General features: G+C 39.2%; 1 protein-coding gene across 1 annotated transcript in view; it reads left to right on the top strand.

The window, feature by feature from the left end:
* The first annotated feature begins 5,111 nt into the window (after positions 1 to 5,111).
* The window catches only part of IPO5 (importin 5), a 40,969-nt gene continuing 21,835 nt past the window's right edge, over positions 5,112 to 24,245 (top strand). Inside the window, exons 1-9 of the mRNA XM_082859716.1 lie at positions 5,112 to 5,219; positions 11,148 to 11,228; positions 13,676 to 13,868; positions 15,961 to 16,063; positions 17,450 to 17,546; positions 17,765 to 17,869; positions 20,190 to 20,312; positions 20,399 to 20,519; positions 22,471 to 22,558. Of these exons, the coding sequence (XP_082715842.1) occupies positions 5,130 to 5,219; positions 11,148 to 11,228; positions 13,676 to 13,868; positions 15,961 to 16,063; positions 17,450 to 17,546; positions 17,765 to 17,869; positions 20,190 to 20,312; positions 20,399 to 20,519; positions 22,471 to 22,558 (1,001 nt within the window). The 5' untranslated portion in view covers positions 5,112 to 5,129. The remainder of the gene's footprint in view (positions 5,220 to 11,147; positions 11,229 to 13,675; positions 13,869 to 15,960; positions 16,064 to 17,449; positions 17,547 to 17,764; positions 17,870 to 20,189; positions 20,313 to 20,398; positions 20,520 to 22,470; positions 22,559 to 24,245) is intronic.

Consider the following 24,245-nt stretch of genomic DNA (forward strand, 5'->3'; position numbering starts at 1 on the left):
CAGTCCTGATTTAACCCATAAGGATTTATTCCACAGGATCAAATTTGGAGTCTTACTTACCTTCTAAAGGTTCACAAATCTATTTAATGTCCAGCCAGCAGGGAAAGGAAATTCCTAAGCGAGGAACACGCTCAGAAAGTGCTGTACCATGTCTTCAAATCCCTGAGACTCAACTCGGAAAACTGGAAGCAACGGAAAGCCCTATAAGGTAACTGATTTTCACTTGGTGACAAGTCACTTCCTAAATCTAAAATGAAAAAGGTATTCAGGACACCTATGTTTAGCTAGTTGGTTATTTTATTCTCTAGGAAAGCACAGTCCAATAAAAATATAATGTGAACTACAAATGCAAATCACATACGTAAATTTTAAAGTTTCTAGTAGCCATATATTAAAAAGAGAAAATAGTCAAATTTATTAATATAGTTAATAATGATAGCTTATTAGTAAATATAATAATATATTTTATTTAACCTAATATAGTATCATTTCTACATGTGACCAATATAAAATTATGATTCTTAATTTCCTACTGTCTTTGAAATTTACACTTAAAGCACACCTTAATGCGAACTAGCCACATTTCAAATGATCAATAGCCATAATGGCTAGTGGCTGCCACATTGGACAGTGCAACTGTAGTATTTAAAGCTGAAAATGGCCTTGAAATCCTCTGAGCTGATCAAGTCAAACCCCAAAATTTTTTCTTAACCGCAATTATTATGCATTGCTTATATAATACGAGTATAAAAACGTAATAAACAGGTAGATGTGCAATCAGCATTAAATTTACAAATTTTGGAGGTTCCAATCTGCATTAGTAATGACAGACAGCATTTATTAAGCGTTTGCTCTATGCCAGGCTCTATGCCAGGTATTTTAAAACATGGTGAAAGGTACTCCTATTATCTCTATTTCATAGAAGATGAAACTGGGGCTAAGAAAAGTTAATTAACTTAGGCAAGATCAAGCAGCATGTACGTTGTGAAGCCATTATTTGAACTCTCATGCTGGCTGGCTCTGGAGCCTGTGAGCCTGGCCTCCAAATTCTACTGCGTCCCTAAAATGAATCCAACCACCCGCAGACATGCGGTGAATTTCGTATGTAAGACTATGAGAGAGAGAGCAAAAGGAACTGAGGCCAAATTTCCCCTGCCTGTGTTCCATTCAGCAATTTGCTGAGGGCCTATTGTGTGCAGTGCCCTTGGGAATAAGGTTTCACTCACCCCTGGCTGGCATGCTCTGACTGAAACTCACTGCTCCAGAGAGGGGCTTGAACATTTTGATAAAAAGCAGCTAAAGAAATGTGAACTGTTCAGGTTTTTTATTTTCAGTAAACAACTTTTCAACAGTTCTCATCTTTTTTGCTGGCTCTTGTCTAGGCAACTGATAACATCAGTACGGGAAAGAGAAATCTTCTTTATCAGCCCAGTGTCTATTAACTATTCTTTAATCCATCCACATACTATTTTATTCTGCATAATTGAAAGACTAATAGAAAATATACATCTATATTTTATACACACACAACTGTGATTACACATTTATATCACATGTAGCTTTAAGAGTAATTACTTATTTAAGGTCTATTTGTTATTTAGCACCCAAATCCATCTAACTAATAATAGCTGACAATTACCGAGTAACTACTATGCAGACACCATGCTATGTGCATTTACAAATACTATCCTTTTACAGCACTCCTATGAAGAAGTATTATTCCCATTTTACAGATGAGGAAACAAAGCCAACCTTTTTTCTTTGTATCATGTTAACTATTAATACAAACATCTGTAAATAACACCATCACCTTAAATCTGTGTACAGTTACAGATTATAATACTTTCATTTATACCATGTAAACTGACCCTCATAATAAGTAGTGATACAGAAAGTACATGTGCTCACAACTACCAGGACAAGTAACTGTAGTTCTTTGGAGTCCTGGAGCAACTTAAAAAAAATTACAGAGTGTTCATTTGGGAGAATCTTACTTTATTTACATTCAGCACCCGACAAACCAGAAATGACAGGCAAGACCAAATTCTACCACAGCTGAGAGAAGCTTTCACAGAAGTTTTATAGGCTTGATTTCTCCAGCCTCCTCCCATTTCTAGAACATGCCCATCAACATGGAAGCCCATAAAGCCAAGAGCAGTAGCCAGAGAGGATTCTGATGCTCTCTCATTAAGGAGTCTTGCCTCCTGTAGTATTATATCATGATCAGACAGACAGTGCAGTGCCTTGTAACAAACTTCAAATATCCTAAACTACCTAGATTTCAGGTCCCAGTTGAGAGAAACTTGCAGTTTTCCATTTTTCCAACCTCACCCTTTTGTACAGGGAGTTGAACCTAGCAAATATACCTCCAGAACTTAATAGATGTCTCATAAGCTAAAGAGAAAGGCATCAAGAGCTGGCTGTTTTCCCAGTTAATCCGCCCAAAGCAAAGGCAGCTAATCGGGAGTGAGCAGGATCAAAAAGTTTTCTGCGCCTCCATTTCATTTCCAATTATAATTTGATGTTAGAACTTTTGTGACTAGTAATATCATACCTTAACAACCATTATTATTCCATCTTATAGATGAGAAATTGAGCTTTAAAGACATTAAGTGCCTACTCAAGTTCACATAACTAGTAAGAAACTAAAGACCCAAATCCATTCAATCCAAGTTCAAGGTTCTTTACCTTATACCATCTAATCTGCTTTGGAAATAAATGTCTATTCTTATGAACTGCCTTTATACAATATCTGAGCTATTTTCTTTTGGGAAGAGAACACTCATAAAACAAACAGGACTCTCTCCATGGGAAATCAGTTTCAAGTGCAATAAATTCCGAGAAGGCTGAGCATTACAGACTCTCCAAAAATGGCAGGCAGGCCTGCTGCTGAAAGGACAGTTCCCACCTAATAGGTTTTCTGGATACCAAAACTGGTCTCAATTGTCAGGATGTCTGTTATCCACCCCAAGTTTATAGGAATTTCTCCCATTAGGGAATCTCTTTATTCATTACCCTTAAAAATCTCCTCCTTCCCTTTTGATTAGATGCTTACAATATTAAAATAAGGATGGGCTGTCACTGCATATTCTAGCAGTTGATGTCACCACTAATACTAACTTGTTTTGTCTCTAGCCTGAAATAATTTTATGCTTTTTTGCCTCATCAAAAAACAAGCTTCCTATTTAGACAAATCCATAGAATTATGTCAGAATTTCTATTATTTAAGAATTATTTAACAAATATATGTAATCTACACAGTCATTGCCTATAAAAACACATATTACAACAGGTGTTAGATCAGGCCATCCTCTGAGCAAGTGTGTAGGCAACTCATCTTACTTCACTGGTAACTAGTCACTAAAATGGGTGTTTTAGTATGTAATCCCCCAAATCTTAATAACCTTGGGTGAGGTAATAAAGCCTCCTCAAACTCCAGACATGCCCACTGCAAAAAAAGAGAACAAACAAAAAAACCAAAATCTACCCCAAATTAATGTACATAATGGTCTGTCTTTGAAGAAATGTATTATAAGAATGACAAATTGTCACATCTAAGAAACATCAAATCTACCAAGCTAGGTCGGCAGACCTCTTATAGAGAACCCTATCACTGTCACAGATAAAACTTTCTAAGGGAGTTTTTTCCACGAATCAGTTAGAATCCTTTACAATATCTTGGCTGGCAATCACAATTTCATGTGGATCCCAGGGATTCTGGACACAGTGGCCTGGATTCTAACGTACAGGCAAGGTTTATCATTCATTCAAAAGCAAACGTTTTAAGTGGACCTTCAAAGACCAGAACCTCAACAGAATAGTCAACAGGAAATTGAATTCCCTAAGTTAAATACTATGAGCGGCCAGAAGTGTAGTAGTCTCTATCGCACTCAGAGCGGAAACTTCTCACTAGAAACTGTCTTTCTGAGGCAGAAATGAATTGTGTTATTTTCTCCACCGTCAACCTTAACCCAATGCATTGGACATAGTAGGGGCTCAAGAGAAGTGCCCTTTGATTGGAACACTACTGCTCCCTCAGCCTTTGGCAGCTCCAGAAAAGGCAGATTGGGGTATTATCTATGCATTAGTCTACTTCAGTTGAAACGAGGTCTCTGAGCCCCTAAGGACGGATGTGAATCAAACATTTATTGAGAAATCAACCCTACAAGCCTGTGTTTCTTTAGGAAAGGCGGGGGGGGTCTTAACTTTCCTCTATCATTGAAAGAATGGGACCCCAAAACAAGGAATTCAAAGGAATAGTCTAGGATCCTGGGGTGGGAAGAGGGGGAGGCAAGTGTGCTACGTGGCCACTGAGGACGACAGCGGGCTGGGAGTGGGTAGGCCTGGCGGGGGGGTCTGGGCCTGAGTAACCCCTCTTCCGGGTGAGTCACTGGTGAGCCTGGTGGGAGGAAGGGGCGGCCTGAGGCATAGCCCTTGGGGAGGTCGGAGGGTCTGACTGATGGAGGGATCTCTGGAGCTGGGGGTGGAATTAAAGTAGGAAGTGGATTTTGAACTCCACTCTGAGGTGGGGGGGTCTAGGGCTCCAGGGGCCGGGGGACTGGGGCTGGGGGCGCTCCTCGGGTCGCAGGGAGGGGCTGCCGGGCAGCAGGGGAGGAGACTTGCCAGCCCGCGGCGCCGAAATCTCCCGCGCTCCGGAGCTGGCCCCTCCTCCCCAGCCGGGCCTCACGCCCCTCACCGCCGCCAGGCCCGCCAGCCGGCTCCTCCCGCTTTCCCCGCGACGCAAGCCGCGGCCACAGGAGCCACCACGTCCCCGCCCCGCCACCGCCCGCGCCAAGCCGGGCGGTCGGTCGCGCCCCGCCAGTGACGGCACTGCAGGGTGCGTGGCCAATCGGCTCGGCCCGCGAGCAGACGGTCTCGGCCCCGCCCCTCGCACCCAGGGCCAATGGGGCACCGGCGCTGGCGGCCCCGGCGGGGTGAGGGGTCGCGAGGCCCCGCCCTGTCCTCCCCTTTCCCCTTTGCCCCGCCCTTTCCCGCCCGGCCCCCCAGCCCCGCGTAGCTGCTGGTGCCGGTCCTCGCGCTGGGCCCGCCCCCGCCCCTCCCGCCGGCCCGCCAGCGCGCCTCACGGCTCCTGTCTCCCCTCCCTCCTTCTCTCTCTCACGCCTAGCGCAATGGCGGCCGGCGCGGCGGAGCAGCAACAGTTCTACCTACTCCTGGGAAACCTGCTCAGCCCCGACAATGTGGTCCGGAAACAGGCAGAGGTAACCGAGCTCGCCCCCCCCGGCCCCCGACTCCGCGCCCCGGCCGGCGCGCCGATCCTTCCCGCGACGCCGCCCGCTGGGCCTTGGCCGCTCAGCCGCGGCGGCGCAGGCCGGGCCGGGCGGGCGGCGGCCGCGCAGCCCACGTGTGAGTCGGCCGTCGGCTCCCAGCGGTGCCCCCCGGGCCCTTCCGGCCCTTGCAGCCGCGGCGCCAGTTGCCTCCCCGTCGCCGCTCGCGCACACGTGCGGCCGCTGCTGACAAGCTGCCCCCGCCCAGATGGGGAAGCCGGGCGGCGGGGTGGGGTGTGGGGTGTGGGGTGTGGGGCGGGCCCCGGGGCTCCCCTCGCCCCTTTCCCGCTTTATCCCTCTGGGCGCCTCCCCCGGCCTTCCAGCTGCGGTCCCACCCTGCCCAGCGCTGTGGTCCCCCAAACCCTGGCTGCTCCCTGACCCGTCACCCCTGCTTCTCTCCTGCCCCTCACTCTTAACACACCGTCTGCCCCTCGCTTCCCCATCCCTTCCTATTGAAATGTGCCTTGCCTTCTCGCCTTCTTTCCACCTGTTTACATTTAGTCCTCTTTCTCGTTCTGGTTCCTAACATCAGAAGCCGGATTTCCCTGCCCCCTCCGCCCCCAGTTTTGTGAAGTTGCCGTTAGGATTTCTTTCTAAGCAGCTTGCACCGTTAGTTTGCCCATCCTTCGGATACATTTTGTTTGATCTCCAGAGATTTGTGGTCTCATAAATGGGATGTTCTGGGACTTCCATTGTCTAACTGGGCCAATGCCATATGTTTAAGCCTTTAATTTCACTAAATCTAGCCTGAATCTCTCTCTCTTTTTTTTTTAACAACCTCTGGCTCCTGACCTCCAAAATGTGGAGCTGTAGATAAAGTTTCAAGAGACAGTATTTCAAATGTCTCTGCAAGTTCATTTACCAGTGTAGCTGTAAGGCACACTTGGTTCTGTAGAAGACTGTTGTTATACTAAGCCCTGAGATGCGATTTGAGACACTTCAAGGGAAGGGCAGAAATTTTCCAGTTCCTGTAAAGTGCGTTATCAGACCCTATCCTCAAAGTTGATTATATATGGAGTTCTTTGCAACCATGTGATTGAAGATTTTTTATAAGAGTCAGTGAAGGATGTTCAGCCAGATACTCTTACGGATCAAAAATTTATTTGGTACATAGGTAATGAAATTGGGGGACAAATCCTCTTCTAGATTCACGAGCTTTTATAGTTATTTTTAAAATCACAACATCATTCTTACTTTAAATAGATGGAGGGTCTGCTGCTTATGCTTAGTGGTTTTATGATCCGTGAAGTAAATACACTGGAAGTTCAGTTCTGAATGAAAAGCGCTTTAAACAACTATTAACTTTATCCTAATGACTTTCAATTCATTTCTTACACACATTCAGGGTAAAAGTTCAAACTGCAAATAGTTTGGGTTTCTTTTTGGCTGCGCAGCGCGGCTTGTGGGATCTTAGTTCCCCCGCCAGGGATTGAACCCCGGCCATGGCAGTGAAAGTGCTGAGTCCTAACCACTGCACTGCCGGGGAGTTCCCTGCAAATAGTTTTTTTATGCCATTCCCCAAAGGTAACCACTTTTATGTGTCTTGTGAATCTTCCTTGCAAATATCCTTATAGGCGTGTATGTATACGTTGATTTTTTTTTACATGAATGGGCTTATAGTACGCATCCTGTTGTGCAGACTTGGAATTTTCACTCAGTATATTTCAGTTGCCACATAAGAGGGTTTTTGTTTAAAGCAGCAATGGATGCTCAACCAACCACCTATGAATGGATGTTGAGGTTTCCATTGTCCTGCTCGTAAAAATAATTCTGTACATTGGAGTACATGTATATTATCTTTTCAGACTTTAACAGGTTTATTTGTAGAATATTTAAAAGTTGTATTTGTCCTTACCTTAGAAGTGATGTGCATTTTTAGTTGCATCAGCTTGCACTGCTATCAGAGGGATGTGATGAGCCTATAAAATATTTGTACTTAGAAGTGATGTGTATTTATTAGTTGCATCAGTTTTCACTGCTATCAGAGGGATGTGATGAGCCTATAAAAACATTTTAATGCTTTCTGCTAACTCTAGAGGTAATTTTTCACCAAAATAAGTTCTTAATCCCAACCCATGATAGAAATTTCCATGTGTTACAAAGCAGAACAGCATTGTAATTAGTAAGCTAGTTTAATTCTCCCTCTTCCCTCCAGTTGCTTAAGTCTCTATTGTCAAGCCGAGTGGGGAATCTCTCTTCTATTGAACTAAATACCAATGTCTGGTTTAGCTTGAATTCCGGTTGGTGCCTGTTGTAAATCTTTTATCACTCCCATCAATTTGGGGATGGTTAGCAGCATTCAGCACATTTTCTCATAAAGAACAATTGAAAATAAGTACTGTTATTCTTAGTCTTTTTATTCTGAGTGAAAACATTCAGTTACTGTATTTTTACTTGCATTGTATGTCCTGGGACTGTATTAATATGTAAACTAAGTACTATAATATAGAATTTTCTTAATTTGACAGAAAAAAAGGTTAATGTTTGAGGGGAAGCTCCCTAGCACCATGTAATATAGTACTAATCTGGCCTGTAAATAGAGCTCAGGAAAGCAAAATATTTGAAAAAGAAATGGCCGCACATAACAATACCTTAATACCACATTTTTCCCTTTTGCCGTACGAAATGAGCCCTTTATAAGTGATCAAACTAAATAAAATTGAGTATTACAGTCTGATATAGCAAATACAGAATTTTTTTTTTGAAGTAAAGAATTGGCAAGGGCTCAGTAAATATCTTTGTAATTTACTCAGTCAAAATAAAAATACTTAGTTGACACATAAATACCAAACTGTTGACTAAGGTGACTTGTTTTATATTCAAATATGGAGTCAAGTACAGTAAAAGACTTATTGTTATATATTGTTGAAATCATTGAATGGCTTCAAAACTTGAAAAAGTTATAAAACTTTTTCCATTGTATAAACCATTTGGTAGGCTTTATATTTTATTTCTATTAAATCTTAAAGGATTTTTCTCTTTAACTTTACAAAAAAAAATGAGGCGCCCCTGGTGGCTCAGTGGTTGAGAGTCCGCCTGCCGATGCAGGGGACACGGGTTCGTGCCCAGGTCCGGGAAGATCCCACATGCCGCAGAGCGGCTGGGCCCGTGAACCAGGGCCGCTGAGCCTGCGTGTCCGTCCGGAGCCTGTGCTCCTCCACGGGAGGGGCCGCAACGGTGAGAGGCCCACGTACCACAAAAAAAGAAAAAAAAAATTTTTCTGGTATTTGAAGAAATGATTTAAATGCCCGTAAGTCTTAAAAATTTAATAATTAACATGAATACGTTGATAATTGACAGGTATTCCAGAGTTGAATGTCCATGGCATTCATGACTAGACATTTTTATATGACATAAACTTGAGTAATCACTAATCATGTGCATGGATTTTATATTCCCAGTTTTTTCCATTGACTTGTTCCTCATTGATTGTAGTACAGCACTTCATTAATGAGATTTGAATTGAAAGAGGTCAATGTATTGAAAATTTTACCTGATTTTTGAGGAACCAGGGTGTTTCCTAGGTAAAAGTTGTTTGTCCCATCTTTACATTTCCGTATACATGGAGGCTTGCCATAAATATTTATGGAATGAGTGGGATGAGTGCATTTTGGCATTTTTCCTTTCTGGGGCTGGGGGGTGAACTCTGCTTTCCATTGTGGGATTGTGTATGGTGGTATCAAACGGAATGAACTTTTATTTGCAATAACACTGGTAGCATTCATTGAACCTGCCTGGGCTAGAGCTAGGAATATTCTTAGAAAAATTCTTTGCATTTGCTGTACTCTAGTGTGCCAGGTGCTGGAAATACCATGAGGAAGAGATACCATCTCTGTCTTTGTGGAACTCAGTCTATTTAGGCTAAGAGAAAGTTGTTCTTTTGACTTAATGGCTGTGTTCTTTTTGCCAGACTTTATCCTTGACTAGTGTCGTGGTGTAAATGTAATACTAGATCTGGATTGCCATGCTGGGACATATCAAATGGGGAGAACCCTCTCAGGAGTCAGATGTCATACTAAACTCTCCTTCCGTTGACTTTTAATTTGTTGTGGAATAGAGTTTACTATTTGACTTACTCTTTATAACAAGTTTTCTGAGACTGGTATCTTAGTGAAGAGTTTTTTATCCCCAAAACTTGATTTAGACCACTGGAAATTTAAGTGTTAAACATATATAGCATCTACAGGGCATTAGGGGCTAAGCTAGTACAAGGAATAAAAAGACATTTTTATTATACTGTAAGAGACTTTGTTTAAATGAAAAAAAACTGCTGGTTTTTGAGTTGCTTTGATAAAGATTAAGTGAAAAATCTCAAGGTACAACCATTTTTGCAATCATCTTGTAGGTATCTTTACATAAATTATTATTTCTGGATAAGTAAATTCAGACCATCTTCTCAGCTGTGAAAACTTTTTGTCACAGTTTTCAGCATTATGTTCCTGTGTGCTTATGTACTAGAGGGGAACTTGAGGTCATCAGAAGATTTTGAATTGTCCTTTCCCCAAAATGTGTTCTTCCTCAGATTCAGATATGTTTGAGAAGTTTGAAAACTGTATAGCGCTGCCTAAATAGAACTGGTTGTTTAGTGGAGTCAGGCCCCAGAGGTGAAACCCAGGGAGAGCATTCAGTGTCAGGGAGATTTTGGGTACAGCTGGCCTCGGAAGAACAGAATTCTTTCTACTATTTATTGTCTGTGACCTTGAGCAAGTCATTTAACTTCTGAGCCTTTATTTTCTTATCTGTCAGTATCCCAGGGATACCACGGAGCACTAGGTAAATGGGAGATAGGGATTCTGAGAAGCACAGTTGTCCTTTCCATGTCCTCATCACCTCTGTCTAGAGGGAAACTAGGTAGATTATAGAGGATGGTAGCAGAGCAGACAAGCTCTTTGAATTTAGACGGCTGAGAAATTAACATGTTATCTACATTACTAACCTTCAAGTGGATAGATGAGAATAGAATATTTACTAAGAGGCTTCTTGGAAAACAATTCCAAGTGTACTTAAAATAATGATTACTTTTCCACCTTAAAAGACTGACGTTAGAAATTGTATGCATGCACATGAATCTACACTTGAGTTTACTTTTGTAGACATCATATGCTTCGGGCTTATTTTTGGATCCGCTCTATCTGCCTTTCAATTGGCGTCAATTTTTTTTACTGTTAAACAGTTTGCTCTCATTTTACATTATTATTGGAGAAGGAAAGAAGTGTCCTGAGTCACAAAACCTAGATGTCTAGATTTATTGAAATGATATTAAGTTTCCTGGCCAACTTTCTCCTGACCATATTCATTTGTTTACGTATATAATATGGTTTCGGTATAATCTTTGCTTGAAAGAAAATGTAGCATAAAGAAGTTGAATATTTGCCCTTTCTCTGACTTGCTTCATCTGAGGGTATTTCTCTGGTGGTTGTTAAGTAGTAACTTGAACCAATTCTACATCATTTGGTCTAAAAAATGTTGACAAGATAAGCAGTTTCCATGATGTAAGAGGATATTGAGTGAGCACTTCACAGCATGGTAGCTCAACGCTGGTCAAGTTTTTGGTTCTCTTAGGCCTTGAGTTCTGTTAATCACAGAAGAGCCTAAGGTAAGAAAATGTGCACATACATTAGAAAAATCTAGTTAAGAGACAAAGGTGGAAAGGAACTTGGTAAGTAACTTCTTCAGCATCCTCTTTCCTGACTTGTCTAAAGTATGTTCTTTTCACAGGAGAAAACTTTCACACCATACCTAGGTTGTTTGACTCCCCATGCATGGATCTTTCCTGCTCTTCCTTTCAGTTCTATTAATGGTGTACTCAGGACATTTTCTAACATGATATTCTAACCTTTACTGTTTTTCTTTTTCATGTAGGAAACCTATGAGAATATCCCAGGCCAGTCGAAGATCACATTCCTTTTACAAGCCATCAGAAATACAACAGCTGCTGAGGAGGTACTACTTTAATTCTTTGAATGTTACTTTCTTACAAACAGTCGTCAGAGTGGGTAATGAGAACTGTTGTTTACTGCATAGATATTACCAGAACTCTGAACTTAATTCTTTGCTAAAAGCTACTTTGGAGTTACAATTTTTTTGAAATACTCTGTATTAAAAATGAGAATTTCTTTTTTTCCATATAAGATGATTACATAAAAATTATTAAACGTAAGTTATTTTTTTGGTAGCTATAAAAATTTTTCTTCCTTGGAACAATTCATTCTAGAGGAGGAAATTGAATTCATTCAGTGTTTTAATGTATTGCCAAATGAAAAAATACTTTTTGTCTTTAAAACTTTTATGCATATAGCTATTTCTGGGTGGTGAAGAAAACGTGCTACAGATGTGTAAGGACAAAGACACACTTTGTTAGAATCCTTTAAAAATCATGGTTTTCAGCAAATTACTATACTAAATTCAAATATATAGTTTGTTACTGCTTCTCTGCATTTAGCTGCTTTTTCTCAAAAGTAATATCTTTGTATATAGTTAATGTTAATTGAAAATCCTCTCTTATGGAAAAGGCATCAAAATACCCAAGTGTAGAAAACTTACTCCACCTACGAAACATTGCATTAGAATTTCTAAAGTGAGACTTCATTGCTAACAGTCACACTATGTGTAAAATGCTTATATTAACACATGATGGAAATGAAGTCACACTAAATCCTATATAATGTTACACCTGCCTTCTTTTAGTCAGTTTAAACTGGCAATTTAGTGTTTTCTGATAACACTTAGAAAACACTATAATAAAGTGCCCTAGTTTTTTTTTAAACAGGTGACAAAAGGCACTTCTTCACCTTTGTAACATACTGTTTTTCTTTAATTCAAAATAAATGTCAAATATGAGGATAAACATAGAAGTAACTTAAATCTCTAAAATAGTTGGCTATTTTAATTCTTGAAGATTGATGCAGGTTAGCTGCAAAACAAGTTTTAAAGCCAAGAATAATGTGAAAATTATTGAATTTTATTTCTAAAAGCCTATTTTGAACCCTATTTAGATCCTGCTTTGACTTAGGAATTAGATGATTATGAACTAGCCTCAGCATCTTCATGATTCAGTGTATGTGTGAGAAGAATTGCACCAATTTTAACCACTGTTTAACCTCTCTGAATCCTTTGTAGAGCATAAATTAAAATTTTTAAAAAGTTTGCTATCAGCCAGAAGTGATTCAAATAAGATTTCTCAGTGAGAAGTAAATGGAGGGGAAAAAATGGCAAATTTTATTTGTATGGTTTAATTCTCTTTGTTGTTGTTGGTCATAGTCTCAAAGTAATTATAGTGATAATGAGTACCTGCAGTCCAGAAAAAAAGAACATGAAAAATCGGGTTTAATATTTTCAATGGTTTATTGACTTTTTATGATAAAATTTTAGAATGGCATTTGTCTCAGCTTTTCTTTTGATACTCTGAATGAATATTACACAGAAAGTGCCAAATTTAAATACATTTTACAAATCTGAAAATGGGATAAGAATATACACATTGAGATTAGGGCTTTTTAGATATGGGGAACTTGTGATGTTTGTTTGCATGAATGAAGTATAAAGATAAATGGATTTTTAAAATTAATTTATTTTTGGCTGCGTTGGGTCTTTGTTGCTGTGCACGGGCTTTCTCTAGTTGTGGCGAGCGGGAGCTACTCTTCGTTGTGGTCCGTGGGCTTATTGCAGTGGCTTCTCTTGTTGTGGAGCACAGGCTCTGGGTACACGGACTTCAGTAGTTGTGGCGCACAGGCTCTAGAGCACAGGCTCAGTGGTTGTGGCGCATGGGCTTAGTTGCTCCACGGCATGTGGGATCTTCCTGGACCAGGGCTCGAACACGTGTCCCCTGCATTGGCAGGAGGATTCTTAACCACTGCGCCACCAGGGAAGTCCCAGATAAATGGATTTGATAGCGCTTTATCTAAGAGGCTAATGAAAGGGCGATGATACAGTAAGATTGGCCAGGCTGGGAGCATAAGATTAAGTAGGAAAGGTACTTTATTCACTAGAATGAGAGCCAGATAGGGAAGTAAGAAAAGAGCATTTTATAGGGTTTGCGATTTATATTAAGATTTGTTTTTCTCCAAAGAATATATTTAAAATAAGAATTAAAGACAGGTTTGTCATTGCTAAGATATGTGTTCCTATTCAAGATCTAATATGTTCAAGGCTTTTCCTCAGCTCTAAACAAATAGCTTTTGTGTGGCATTTTCTGTACAGTAGACTGATGTGATTAGGAAGATTTTTATGTATTTTACCTATTATTTGTTTTAAAACTCTTAACAAAATACTTTTGAAATGAATTGTAAAACTAGAATAGTAAAGTACATCAATGGCAGAGTGAATGTAGCTTGTTGGAAATTTTTTCTCCAGTAAGACACCAAGTTATTAACAATGTTACCTATTTATAGGCTAGACAAATGGCTGCCGTTCTCCTAAGACGTCTTTTGTCCTCTGCATTTGATGAAGTCTATCCAACTCTTCCCACTGATGTTCAGACTGCCATCAAGAGTGAACTACTAATGATTATTCAAATGGAAACACAGTCTAGCATGAGGAAAAAAATTTGTGATATTGCTGCAGAGCTGGCCAGGAATTTGATAGGTATGTGTGCAGATACGTTTATCATTATGTTATTGAACAAAATGAGTACATATATCTTTCTTTTTTTTTTTTTTTTTGCGGTATGCGGGCCTCTCACTGTTGTGACCTCCCCCGTTGCGGAGCACAGGCTCCGGACGCGCAGGCCCAGCGACCATGGCCCACGGGCCCAGCTGCTCCGCGGCATGTGGGAACCTCCTGGACCGGGGCACGAACCCATGTCCCCTGCATCGGCAGGCGGACTCTCAACCACTGAGCCACCAGGGAAGCCCTATTTTTTTTTTTAAGTGGAATCTTGGAGGAAGACTCACAAGTACTTGAGTATCATTTATTCTGTTCGAAATGAGAGTGATTATGGATTCTTCATTTAAAGCCAAAAATAACAGATGTTTGTGAAATGCAGATGTAATTAATACTTACCTATTGATCTTCAAAACTATTTCTCTGTGTGGAGAAATAATTTTCTAGTGTTATTTTCTAGTTTTATTTTCCCCTTAATCTGTAGTTTTGAAAGCATAGTTTAACTTATAAACCTGCCAGTAGAAATAGAATTCGGTGGACTCCAGGCGGGTTTTTTTTTTTTTTTTTTTTTTTTTGCGGTATGCGGGCCTCTCACTGTTGTGGCCTCTCCCGTTGTGGAGTACAGGCTCTGGACGCGCAGGCTCAGCGGCCATGGCTCAAGGGCCCAGCCGCTCCGCGGCATGTGGGATCTTCCCGGACCGGGGCATGAACCCGTGTCCCCTGCATCGGCAGGCGGACTCTCAACCACTGCGCCACCAGGGAAGCCCTCCGGGTGGTTTTTTGCTGTTGAAGTTGTGTTTATGAATTAAGCACATATGCTTATTATACTACTATAGTTCATTATTAAATACCCAGAAATATTTTTAGAGGATAAGGTAAATGAAAACACCTAAAAATGCATTTTATCTGCAGCCAGAACTCTTTTTGGTCTCACTAAAAACATTAATGATATAATTGGATATGCTGTGTTATTTTTTTTCACAGATTCATACATGTGATTTTAAACTTGGTTCATTTAGGTGGCATTTTTAAAGGTTGAAAAGAATACCTCACTGAGATAAGGCTAACTGGGAGAATTTTGCTAATTGTGCTTAGTAAATTATGACACAATTTTTTAATCTCCACTACTAGTAATGCAGATGTTCAATTCAACTTACTGATACAACAAATTCTTAAAAACTAATAGGAAACATTAAATTTTTATATTTTAAGTAAGTTCTAAACCCACAGAACCTTGAATTTTTTTAACTAGGGAAGTTCTATTTTCAAGTTTTTTAAATGTGCAGATAGGAATTTTTATAGATTACATCATTTCTAACTCAAAATCACTTAATAATGGAAGCATTTCCAGAATGTTTCAAAGTGCTCTCTCCATAAATTTTTTTGTCAGCACACTACTCACTTCAGAGAAGTTCAGCAAATGGGGGGGAAATTTTTTTTTTTTTTAATGCATAACTCATCTGTATTTTCTATAACTCTTAAGTTCTTTGTGACAGTAAAACCAGTGAGTCTCTTAACTTGTACAGTAGAATTTTGTGGTGGTTCATTTTTGTCACAAAGTATCACAAAAATCTATATTTTAAAATCTTGTTAAAACACAAACACATTGATAACATCCTATAGTACTTAAAACTGCACAGTGTGAGCACAGCTCTGGGATTCCCATTCCCATTCTCCAGTTTGCAAGTAATAAATATTTTGGTTTTAAGACTTGTTACCAAATATTGGCTTTGCCTGCTTTTTAAACTCTTTAATAACAAATAGTACGTATGAAAGATTCAACCAGTCCAGTAGTCAAAGTGTGCTTCCTTTTCTCCAGATCCCACTCCTGAGAAATAACCACTGCTGATGGTCTGTGCTTATGTAACCCAGATGCACACAATTGCTTTTACTAGCTTATAATGCCAGTTTATGGTGGAAGGACTTGATTTTATTGGAATTTTTGTAAAAACAGAACGGGTGACATTTTCTACAGCCACATATTTTGAATGAGCCTTACGAAATGAAAGGATTCACTCTTGATATTTTGAAGTTTTGATTTACACAGGTTATGCCTGGATTTCTTTCCTTTTAGATGAGGATGGCAACAACCAATGGCCTGAAGGTCTGAAGTTCCTTTTTGATTCAGTCAGCTCTCAAAATGTGGGACTGCGGGAAGCTGCCCTTCATATTTTCTGGTATACACATTGATCTAATTTGGGGGGGAAATTTAATGTTATGAGTGCCCAAAGCACATTTCAATTGATTATTTTAGTCTAGCTTAACTTTTTAGCCTTAAATAATGCCTTTAGATAAGCTTTGTATTTGTGTTGGAAGCAAAATTGAAAAGAACAAAGCTTTTCGTTTTCCATTATGATCCTTTTTTGTATACGGGGATTCTCTGCAATTTTATTTCTTTCCTTTGTCTTTTATGATTCTGAAAAAATTTCTGGGACAGTTTCTTCCTTAGGAGATTGACACAGTACCAGCTGTAGCTTTTAGAAAGCCACTTTAATAATGGCATCTGGAAGCAGAGAAAGAATGCTGGTGAATCCCCACTGTCTTCTGGGTCTTCTGTGACCAAGCTTTAGAAAAACATAATATTTTATTAACCTCATTTATAAGTAAATGATCTAAGTTTAGAATTAAATGATTAACTGCATTTTAAAAAGTTTGGCCTACTGTACAGTTCTACTGCATTTAAAATATACAGTTGAATTTATAACTTATCAAGACCATATACATTTTTTTTGAGATCTACCTTAAGACTAGATATTACACCATTTTCTATTTTAGTTGTCAAGTGTATCTTTATATCAGTAGTCCAAATTGGAGAATTAAGTAAAAGTATTCAGTTTAATTATTTACCACCTTTAAAGTAGAGCAGAACTTGGACTGCCTGGATCACCAAGGCTGGGAGCTGATTGTGCGCATGGTCATTACAGTTACCACCTGAACCCCTGTGCTTGCTCTTGTCCCATCCTGCACTTCAGGTCAGCTTCCCCCTGAGACAGTGATAAGGATAAAGCAGAGAGCTGGGATGGGTGTGCACCTGGGTCGCCTCTACTCCCAGTCTGATTCCACTGTGTTTGTTTTCTGTTCACCTGACCCCAAAATAGGATTGCTTGGAAAATGGGTAGATGAAGTCCAGCCTTAAGGATTAATGTAAACTTTTAAGTCAGTTAGACACGTAATTAGATGTATAATGTAGTTTTTTTTTTTAATAAATTTATTTTATTTTTGGCTGCGTTTGGTCTTCATTGCTGTGCACGAACTTTCTCTAGTTGTGGCGAGCGGGGGCTGCTCTTTGTTGCGGTGTGCGGGCTTCTCATTGCAGTGGCTTCTCTTGTTGCAGAGCACAGGCTCTAGGCAAGTGGGCTTCAGTAGTTGTGGCTCGCAGGCTCTAGAGCACAGGCTCAGTAGTTGTGGCGCACAGGCTTAGTTGCTCCGCGGCATGTGGGATCTTACCGGACCAGGGCTCGAACCCATGTCCCCTGCACTGGCAGGTGGATTCTTAACCACTGCGCCACCAGGGAAGCCCCTATAATGTGGTTTTTAAAGCATGCCTTGGATCATTTTTTCAGGAACTTTCCTGGAATTTTTGGAAATCAACAGCAGCACTATTTAGACGTCATCAAACGGATGTTAGTTCAGTGTATGCAAGATCAGGAACATCCATCGGTAAATAATTTTAATTCCGTTAATATTAACACCTAATTTAATATAGCACCTAACTTGTGAAAGAAATCTATGTGTTTGGAGATCGTCTTTGCTTTTATACTTTAAAATATAACTACTAGTTTTACTGATAAAGAAAATTTTCATCTTGAGTAAGAAAACTTGAACTTGCATCTATTAAGAATTTCTCGTGTTTGGCATTTTTACTCTCTTCATTTTAGATCAGGACATTATCTGCTAGAGCTACCGCTGCATTTATACTTGCAAACGAACATAACGTTGCCCTGTTCAAACATTTTGCAGACTTGTTACCCGGATTCTTACAGGTAAGAAAACAGTTTAGAATAGGTGATAATTATATCCTTAGTGGTTTTCTGTTGCTTACATTCTCATCAGAGTTCTGTAATGCATTCATTTATTCAATAAATATTTGTTGCCTACTATGTGCCAGCTGGGGATACAGCAATGAACAAAACACGCAAATCTCTGTCCCCATTGAGTTAATATCTTTTGTCTTTGACAGACCTTTGGTCTCTTGGTTTCAGATTTTTTCTATAAGGCAAATGATATGAGCAATTTATGTTTATTATTGAATATGTAATCACATAGGTTATTTCCATTAGAACAACCAAATAACCTATGAAATGTAATGCCCATTTTTACATAAGGAGAAACTAAGGAGGAGAGGGTAAGAAACTTGCCCAAGGTCACAGTGTTGGTAAGTGGTGAAATCATGCACAATTGAAACCCCAGTTGGACTGCAGTCCTTACTGTTAAATACAGGGCTTGTAACAGTTTGTCTTATAAAGTAAGTAGTTTATGGTTAGTTGACATTATTGGATTCCATTATTTTAAGGACATCTGCCTCAATCAGAAAGTGAAGTAAGCTTGGGTGAGTTAGAGTAGTTATGCTCAACCTAGTCAGCCCTCAAACCCCCTTTATAACAAGTATTTTATAACTTTCCATAGTCTTTCTTAAAATGAAATGCATAGTAGCAATTCATGTACACATACAAGTTTTTAAAATATCAATGTATGGCCTTAAGTGGATACAAAGAAGAAATAGAAAGTAATGTCTAATAAAATGGCATGCTTTTCCACATATAAATGCTAGGGCCTGACCACAACAAAGACACAGTAGACTGGGTGATTTCTAAGTGATCTATACAAATGCAGTAGCTAAAAATGTGGACTGATACAGAGGTATCATCGGTGGTTCGAACACCATGATTTCTGTTACTGTTGGTGATTTGAACTGGTGATTTCCAGAAATGGCGAAGTTCTGGACAAAACAAAATATGTATTCCTTCTCAATTTATACAGTATTTACATTTTGCGGGGGGTGGGGACATCATGGTACATTAAAACCAGGCAAAAAATAATTTGTGAGTTAGGTTCTAGGTTCAGATCATTATAAATGAGTTTTTCATTTATGTAAGTGTCTGGCATAATCATGCAAGATGCATGCATGATAAGAAAGTCAGATGAGTTCTTCGTAAGCATTTGTGTCACAGATGTAGGACATATAGTACCCCTGGCCTTTGTATTTCCTCAATCTGTGACAACCAAGAAGCACCTCCTGAGAGGAATAGTGCCCCTGCTGAGGACCAGGTTAGAGAGGATTTAGGGGAGCTAAAACTAAAGGTTCATATGTGATAGAGTTATTACCAGAACTTAGTAGAAACTTTTTTCCCTGTGCTGTTAAGCTGAAAAGATAGTTTAGGTCAATGACAAAACATTAACTGATGAAACATTCTATTGTTTTAGTAGTTGATTATCTACAAATCTTTTTTTTAAAATTTTATTTATTTATTTTTGGCTGCGTTGGGTCTTCATTGCTGCATGCGGGCTTTCTCTAGTTGCAGCGAGCGGGGGCTACTCTTCGTTGTGGTGCGCGGGCTTCTCATTGTGGTGGCTTCTCTTGTGGCAGAGCACGGGCTCTAGGCACACAGGCTCAGTAGTTGTGGCTCACGGGCTTAGTTACTTCGCGGCATGTGGGATCATCCCAGACCAGGGCTCGAACCCACGTCCCTTGCATTGGCAGGTGGATTCTTAACCACTGCGCCACCAGGGAAGTCCCTTATCTACAAGTCTTGAGTTACACATTATTTAAGTCTAATTTCAGATTTTTCTTCCTCTGAATTTAGAATAAGGTAAAATGTTAGAACTTTTAGGAGTTGTGACTCTGAAATAGGCAAAGGTAGATACAAAATGCATACTTAAATTCCACAGTGACCAAACTTGACATCAAAGAGAAATAAATCGGGTGATATTGGACACTTTAAATGTATCATAGGATCTAGTATTTACTATATGTGTGGGTATTGGAAGGACAGAGAAAAAGGGATTCCTTCTGGTTATGAAAAAATTCTTTGCCAGTCTTAAGTGTTGTTGTGGTTATTATAGTTGCACTGGTTTTAATTTTTACTTAGGTTTCAATCTTTATGTGTTTATAGTTAACATTAGGCAAAAGGAAAATATATATGTGGTTGTAGGTAGAATATCTGCATAATGTTGATTGCTAAGTTATTACTCAGTGAAAAAGAATACTAGTATTTCTTTGTTGTCTGCCTCTTGATGTTCTGGCCAATGAGGCATCATAAAGTGACTCTTGAACACAGACCTTATTTATTTCACCTTTTCTAGGCTGTAAATGACTCATGCTACCAGAATGATGATTCGGTCCTAAAATCCCTTGTTGAGATTGCGGACACTGTTCCAAAGTATTTACGTCCTCATTTGGAAGCAACTTTACAGCTAAGTCTGAAGGTAAATTAAATACTTAGGTAAATGTTCCGTTTCTTATTTTCCGTGAATAAACTACTAAATGTATACAAGTATGTCTTTTTTTATAGTTGTGTGGAGACACCAGCCTCAATAATATGCAACGCCAGCTTGCCCTTGAAGTAATTGTGACCCTCTCTGAGACTGCAGCTGCTATGTTAAGAAAACATACCAATATTGTTGCACAGACTAGTAAGTCAAAAGTCTTTAAGTAGTTGGTGTTACGGTGGCAAAATTGTTGGATAAGTTTGCTGAGAGTTGCGCGAGTCCACAGATTCTATTGGTAGAAGGAATGTCCTTTCAAACTCAGGTGATTCTGGGGAAATGCACTTGTACTTCTTAACTGCATGGACCCAACATGATGGCCATGCTACAGCACCCTGAAACCTCAGAACAGCAGGCATGACTTAAAATACCTGGAAGTAGATCGAAAGATATACAGGACCTCTATGGGGAAAATTGGATGACACATAGAAAGACTAATAGCAGAAGCAAATATTAGTACTCCTCAAATTAACCTAAAAATTCAATATAATTTTAGCCAGAATCACAATAGAATTGGTCATGATAAGATTGATTCTAAACTTTGTGTGGAAGAACATAGGGCCTGGAGTAGCCAAGACAATTTTGATGAATAAAGTACAGATCTTGCCTGTCAGCTATGACGATTTAGAGTTTGTTCATGGTGCAGGTAATAGATGAGTTGGATAGAACGAAAGGGTCCAGGAGCAGATCCACTCACATGGAGACAGAATGGACTTAAAAAGGTAACTCATCAAAGGTCGTTGGCACAACTGGTTATTTCTATGGGAAAAACATATCCCAACTTCAAATATTGTATGAAACCCAATTTTCGGTTGATTAAACGTGAAATAATAGATACATTTTATAAGTAAAGCTTTTAATAGTAGAAAGTGATTTTTTTTTTAAGACTGAGTCAGAAACCATAGATGCACACCTTACTAAATTTGTACTAAATTTGACCATCCAAATACATCATGAGTGAAATTAAAAGATAAGCCACAGACTGAGAGAAAGTAGTTCATTGCACACACATCAACAAAGTTTTGGTGTCCAGAAAATATAAGCTGGGAACTTACTGGATTCCATTATTTTAAGGACATCTGCCCCCAATCAGAAAGTGAAGTAAGCTTGGGTGAGTTAGAGTAGTTATGCTCAACCTAGTCAGCCCTCAAACCCCCTTTTATAACAAGTATTTTATAACTTTCCATAGTCTTTCTTAAAATGAAATGCATAGTAACAGTTCGAAATAGAGGAATCTGAAATAGCTATTAAACACTGCTCAGTCTCCATAAATACAGATGTAATTAACTATCAAATACCAACTGTCAGAAAGTTTGACAATATCAAGTGTCGATGAAGGGTGTGGAGCAGAGAGAACTCACAGGAGCGCTTCACATCTTGCACAATATACAGACAGGCCTACTTTGACCTTCCCATAGGAATCAAGTCTATGCCGCCACTATGGAGAGCAGTTCAGTGGGTTTTAGTAATATTAAAGATACTTGTAACAATTTCATGCCCTGAACTCACACTTGTCAAGGAGATATGTATAAGAATCTCATCAAAGCAAATTTTGTAATAGGAAAAAAATTAGGAACAACTGAAATGTCCACCAACAGGATAGTGTGTTTATATAATGAAATGCTATGAAGTAATGCAAATGGAATCCATGTGTGCTGAGAAAAAAGCAAATTGCCAAAGGATATGTATAGTGATACCATTTATTATATAAAAGTAAAATCTTGGAATAGTACTATATGTTATACATAGAGGAAACTATATAGTTCAAGTGTAAAAACAGTTTGGTAATGAGAAACATTGATTTTATTATGGTGCTTGCTTCTGGTGAGGGAGGAAGAGGACGTAACAGGATTTGGAATATCTGACTTTTATCCTTAATGTTACTTCTTAAAAAGAACAAGATCTAAAGCCAGTGTGATAAAAAAAAGGTAAAAATGTAACAAACCAGATTTGGGGAGAACAGGCAAATAATTTTTTTGTTTTACTCTTAGAAGCAAAGCAAATCCTTTGTTATTTACTCCTTAAAGTTGTTAGTACGTGGTGATATTGACAAAATTAAAGAGACAGTCTTCGGGTATGAAATAATTATTTTCTTTAGTTCCTCAGATGTTAGCCATGATGGTGGACCTTGAAGAGGATGAGGACTGGGCAAATGCGGACGAACTAGAAGATGATGATTTTGACAGGTAGTCACACAGACTAGAAACCGTGAAGGTTCCTTGACCGGATAGAGCAAGGTCGGGTGGCAGTGAGGGCTTAGGGTTACAAGGCCTATCTCTTCCCCACACTGTATTCCGTAAATCCGAAGTTAAACTTTTAAGTTTGGAATATCGGATGTTTAGGCTTTCTCCGTTGTGTGTTTTTCTGTACCAAATTTTGTAAATACTTATCTTTAATAAAGTAGCTATCTTTATTACCCTGTTTTACTCTAAATTTTCTTCAAGAATTTTTTAATAGTATCTTCTAAAATATATATAAAGAAGCTTTATTGTGACAAATGCCTTTATATGCATAGGCGTTAACTTAGAATAGTGTTTTCCCCAAATAATGCAATTTATGTTTAGGCTAGAGAGGAGGCAATGATGGTGAGATTCATACACTGGGTGACAGTAACACTCAAATTACTATTTTACTTGTTTTAACTTAGTAGGTACCCATGAATACAGATTCCTGTGGAAAAGTCGATCAGAATTTATATTCACTGTGAAGTAGTGATAATGGCTCCTTACATATATGAAACATAGCACGTCAGAGCAGCTATTTTAATTTGATTCTTTCAGTGGTCCTAAAGGGTATAGTATCATATTATAGATGCAGAAATGGAGAGGGAGGATTCAGTGATTTGTCCAGGGTTGTCTAGCCACTCAGTAGACTGGGCTTAATACCACTTCCCTCACTCTTCCCAGTGAATCATACATACTGCCTTACCTCCTTTTCTTAAAAAGAACTGAAATAATTTCCCCAGAAGACTGGTAGTTGGTGTAAGCTACTATAACAGATATTAGATAGAATTAGACATTCGATTTACAGACTATATGGTGTCTTTTTGAAACTTAATCCTATTATTAAAAATGACTGACTTTTGGCCTAAATACTCTTTAGAAGTATGAAAATAATGCTTGACTGGAAATCATCAAATAGGGCTGAAGAGAAGACTGGGCTCCAATCAGGTTTTCTTGCCCTGGTTCAGTTACTGTTATGTGCTGCTACCTGGCTTAATTTGCCCTGTAAAAGGCACTTAACATTTATATGGTGCTATTTTTTTTCTGGACTGGGTGAATAAGATTTTATCTGTGAGTAAATAAGGCGTAAATATATTTTCAAGGTCAGTTTAAGTCTAAGAACCTGTTCTGAAGGTCATAGTTTCATCATTCTGGTCTTGCCTTCACACAGAACAGTTAAAGATTATGCACATGACAAACTCACTGCTTATCTTGCAGTTCTAAAACAGAATTAATGTGCGAAAGCTTTTATGCCCAAATTTTTCTTCAGTTTTCAGGGAAAAAAACTAGAATTGACTTTCACCAATGCATAGTTTTTTGCAATGCAAATTGCACCCCTTAAAGATGAATAAGCTCACAGTGAGGAAAAAATCACATACAGGCTCAGTACCTTTTTCAGTTTTCTATGTTCTCCCCACTGATAAGTTTGAAGAATATATTTCCAGGAAATGATATACACAAGGCTCTCCTAAACACTCTGCTTACCCCTGAGTCTTGAAAGTGTCAGAAGCTAAGTTATAACCAGTGAGTGGTGTGTAGGGGGAGAGTAGGAAAAGGCTTGAAAGGTCAGATTCAGACATAAGACTTTTTTTTTTTTTTGCGGTATGCGGGCCTCTCACTGTTGTGGCCTCTCCCGTTGCGGAGCACAGAT

Source organism: Leucopleurus acutus (genome assembly GCF_964270905.1).
Source record: "Leucopleurus acutus genome assembly, chromosome: 18".
Taxonomy (NCBI): domain Eukaryota; kingdom Metazoa; phylum Chordata; class Mammalia; order Artiodactyla; family Delphinidae; genus Leucopleurus; species Leucopleurus acutus.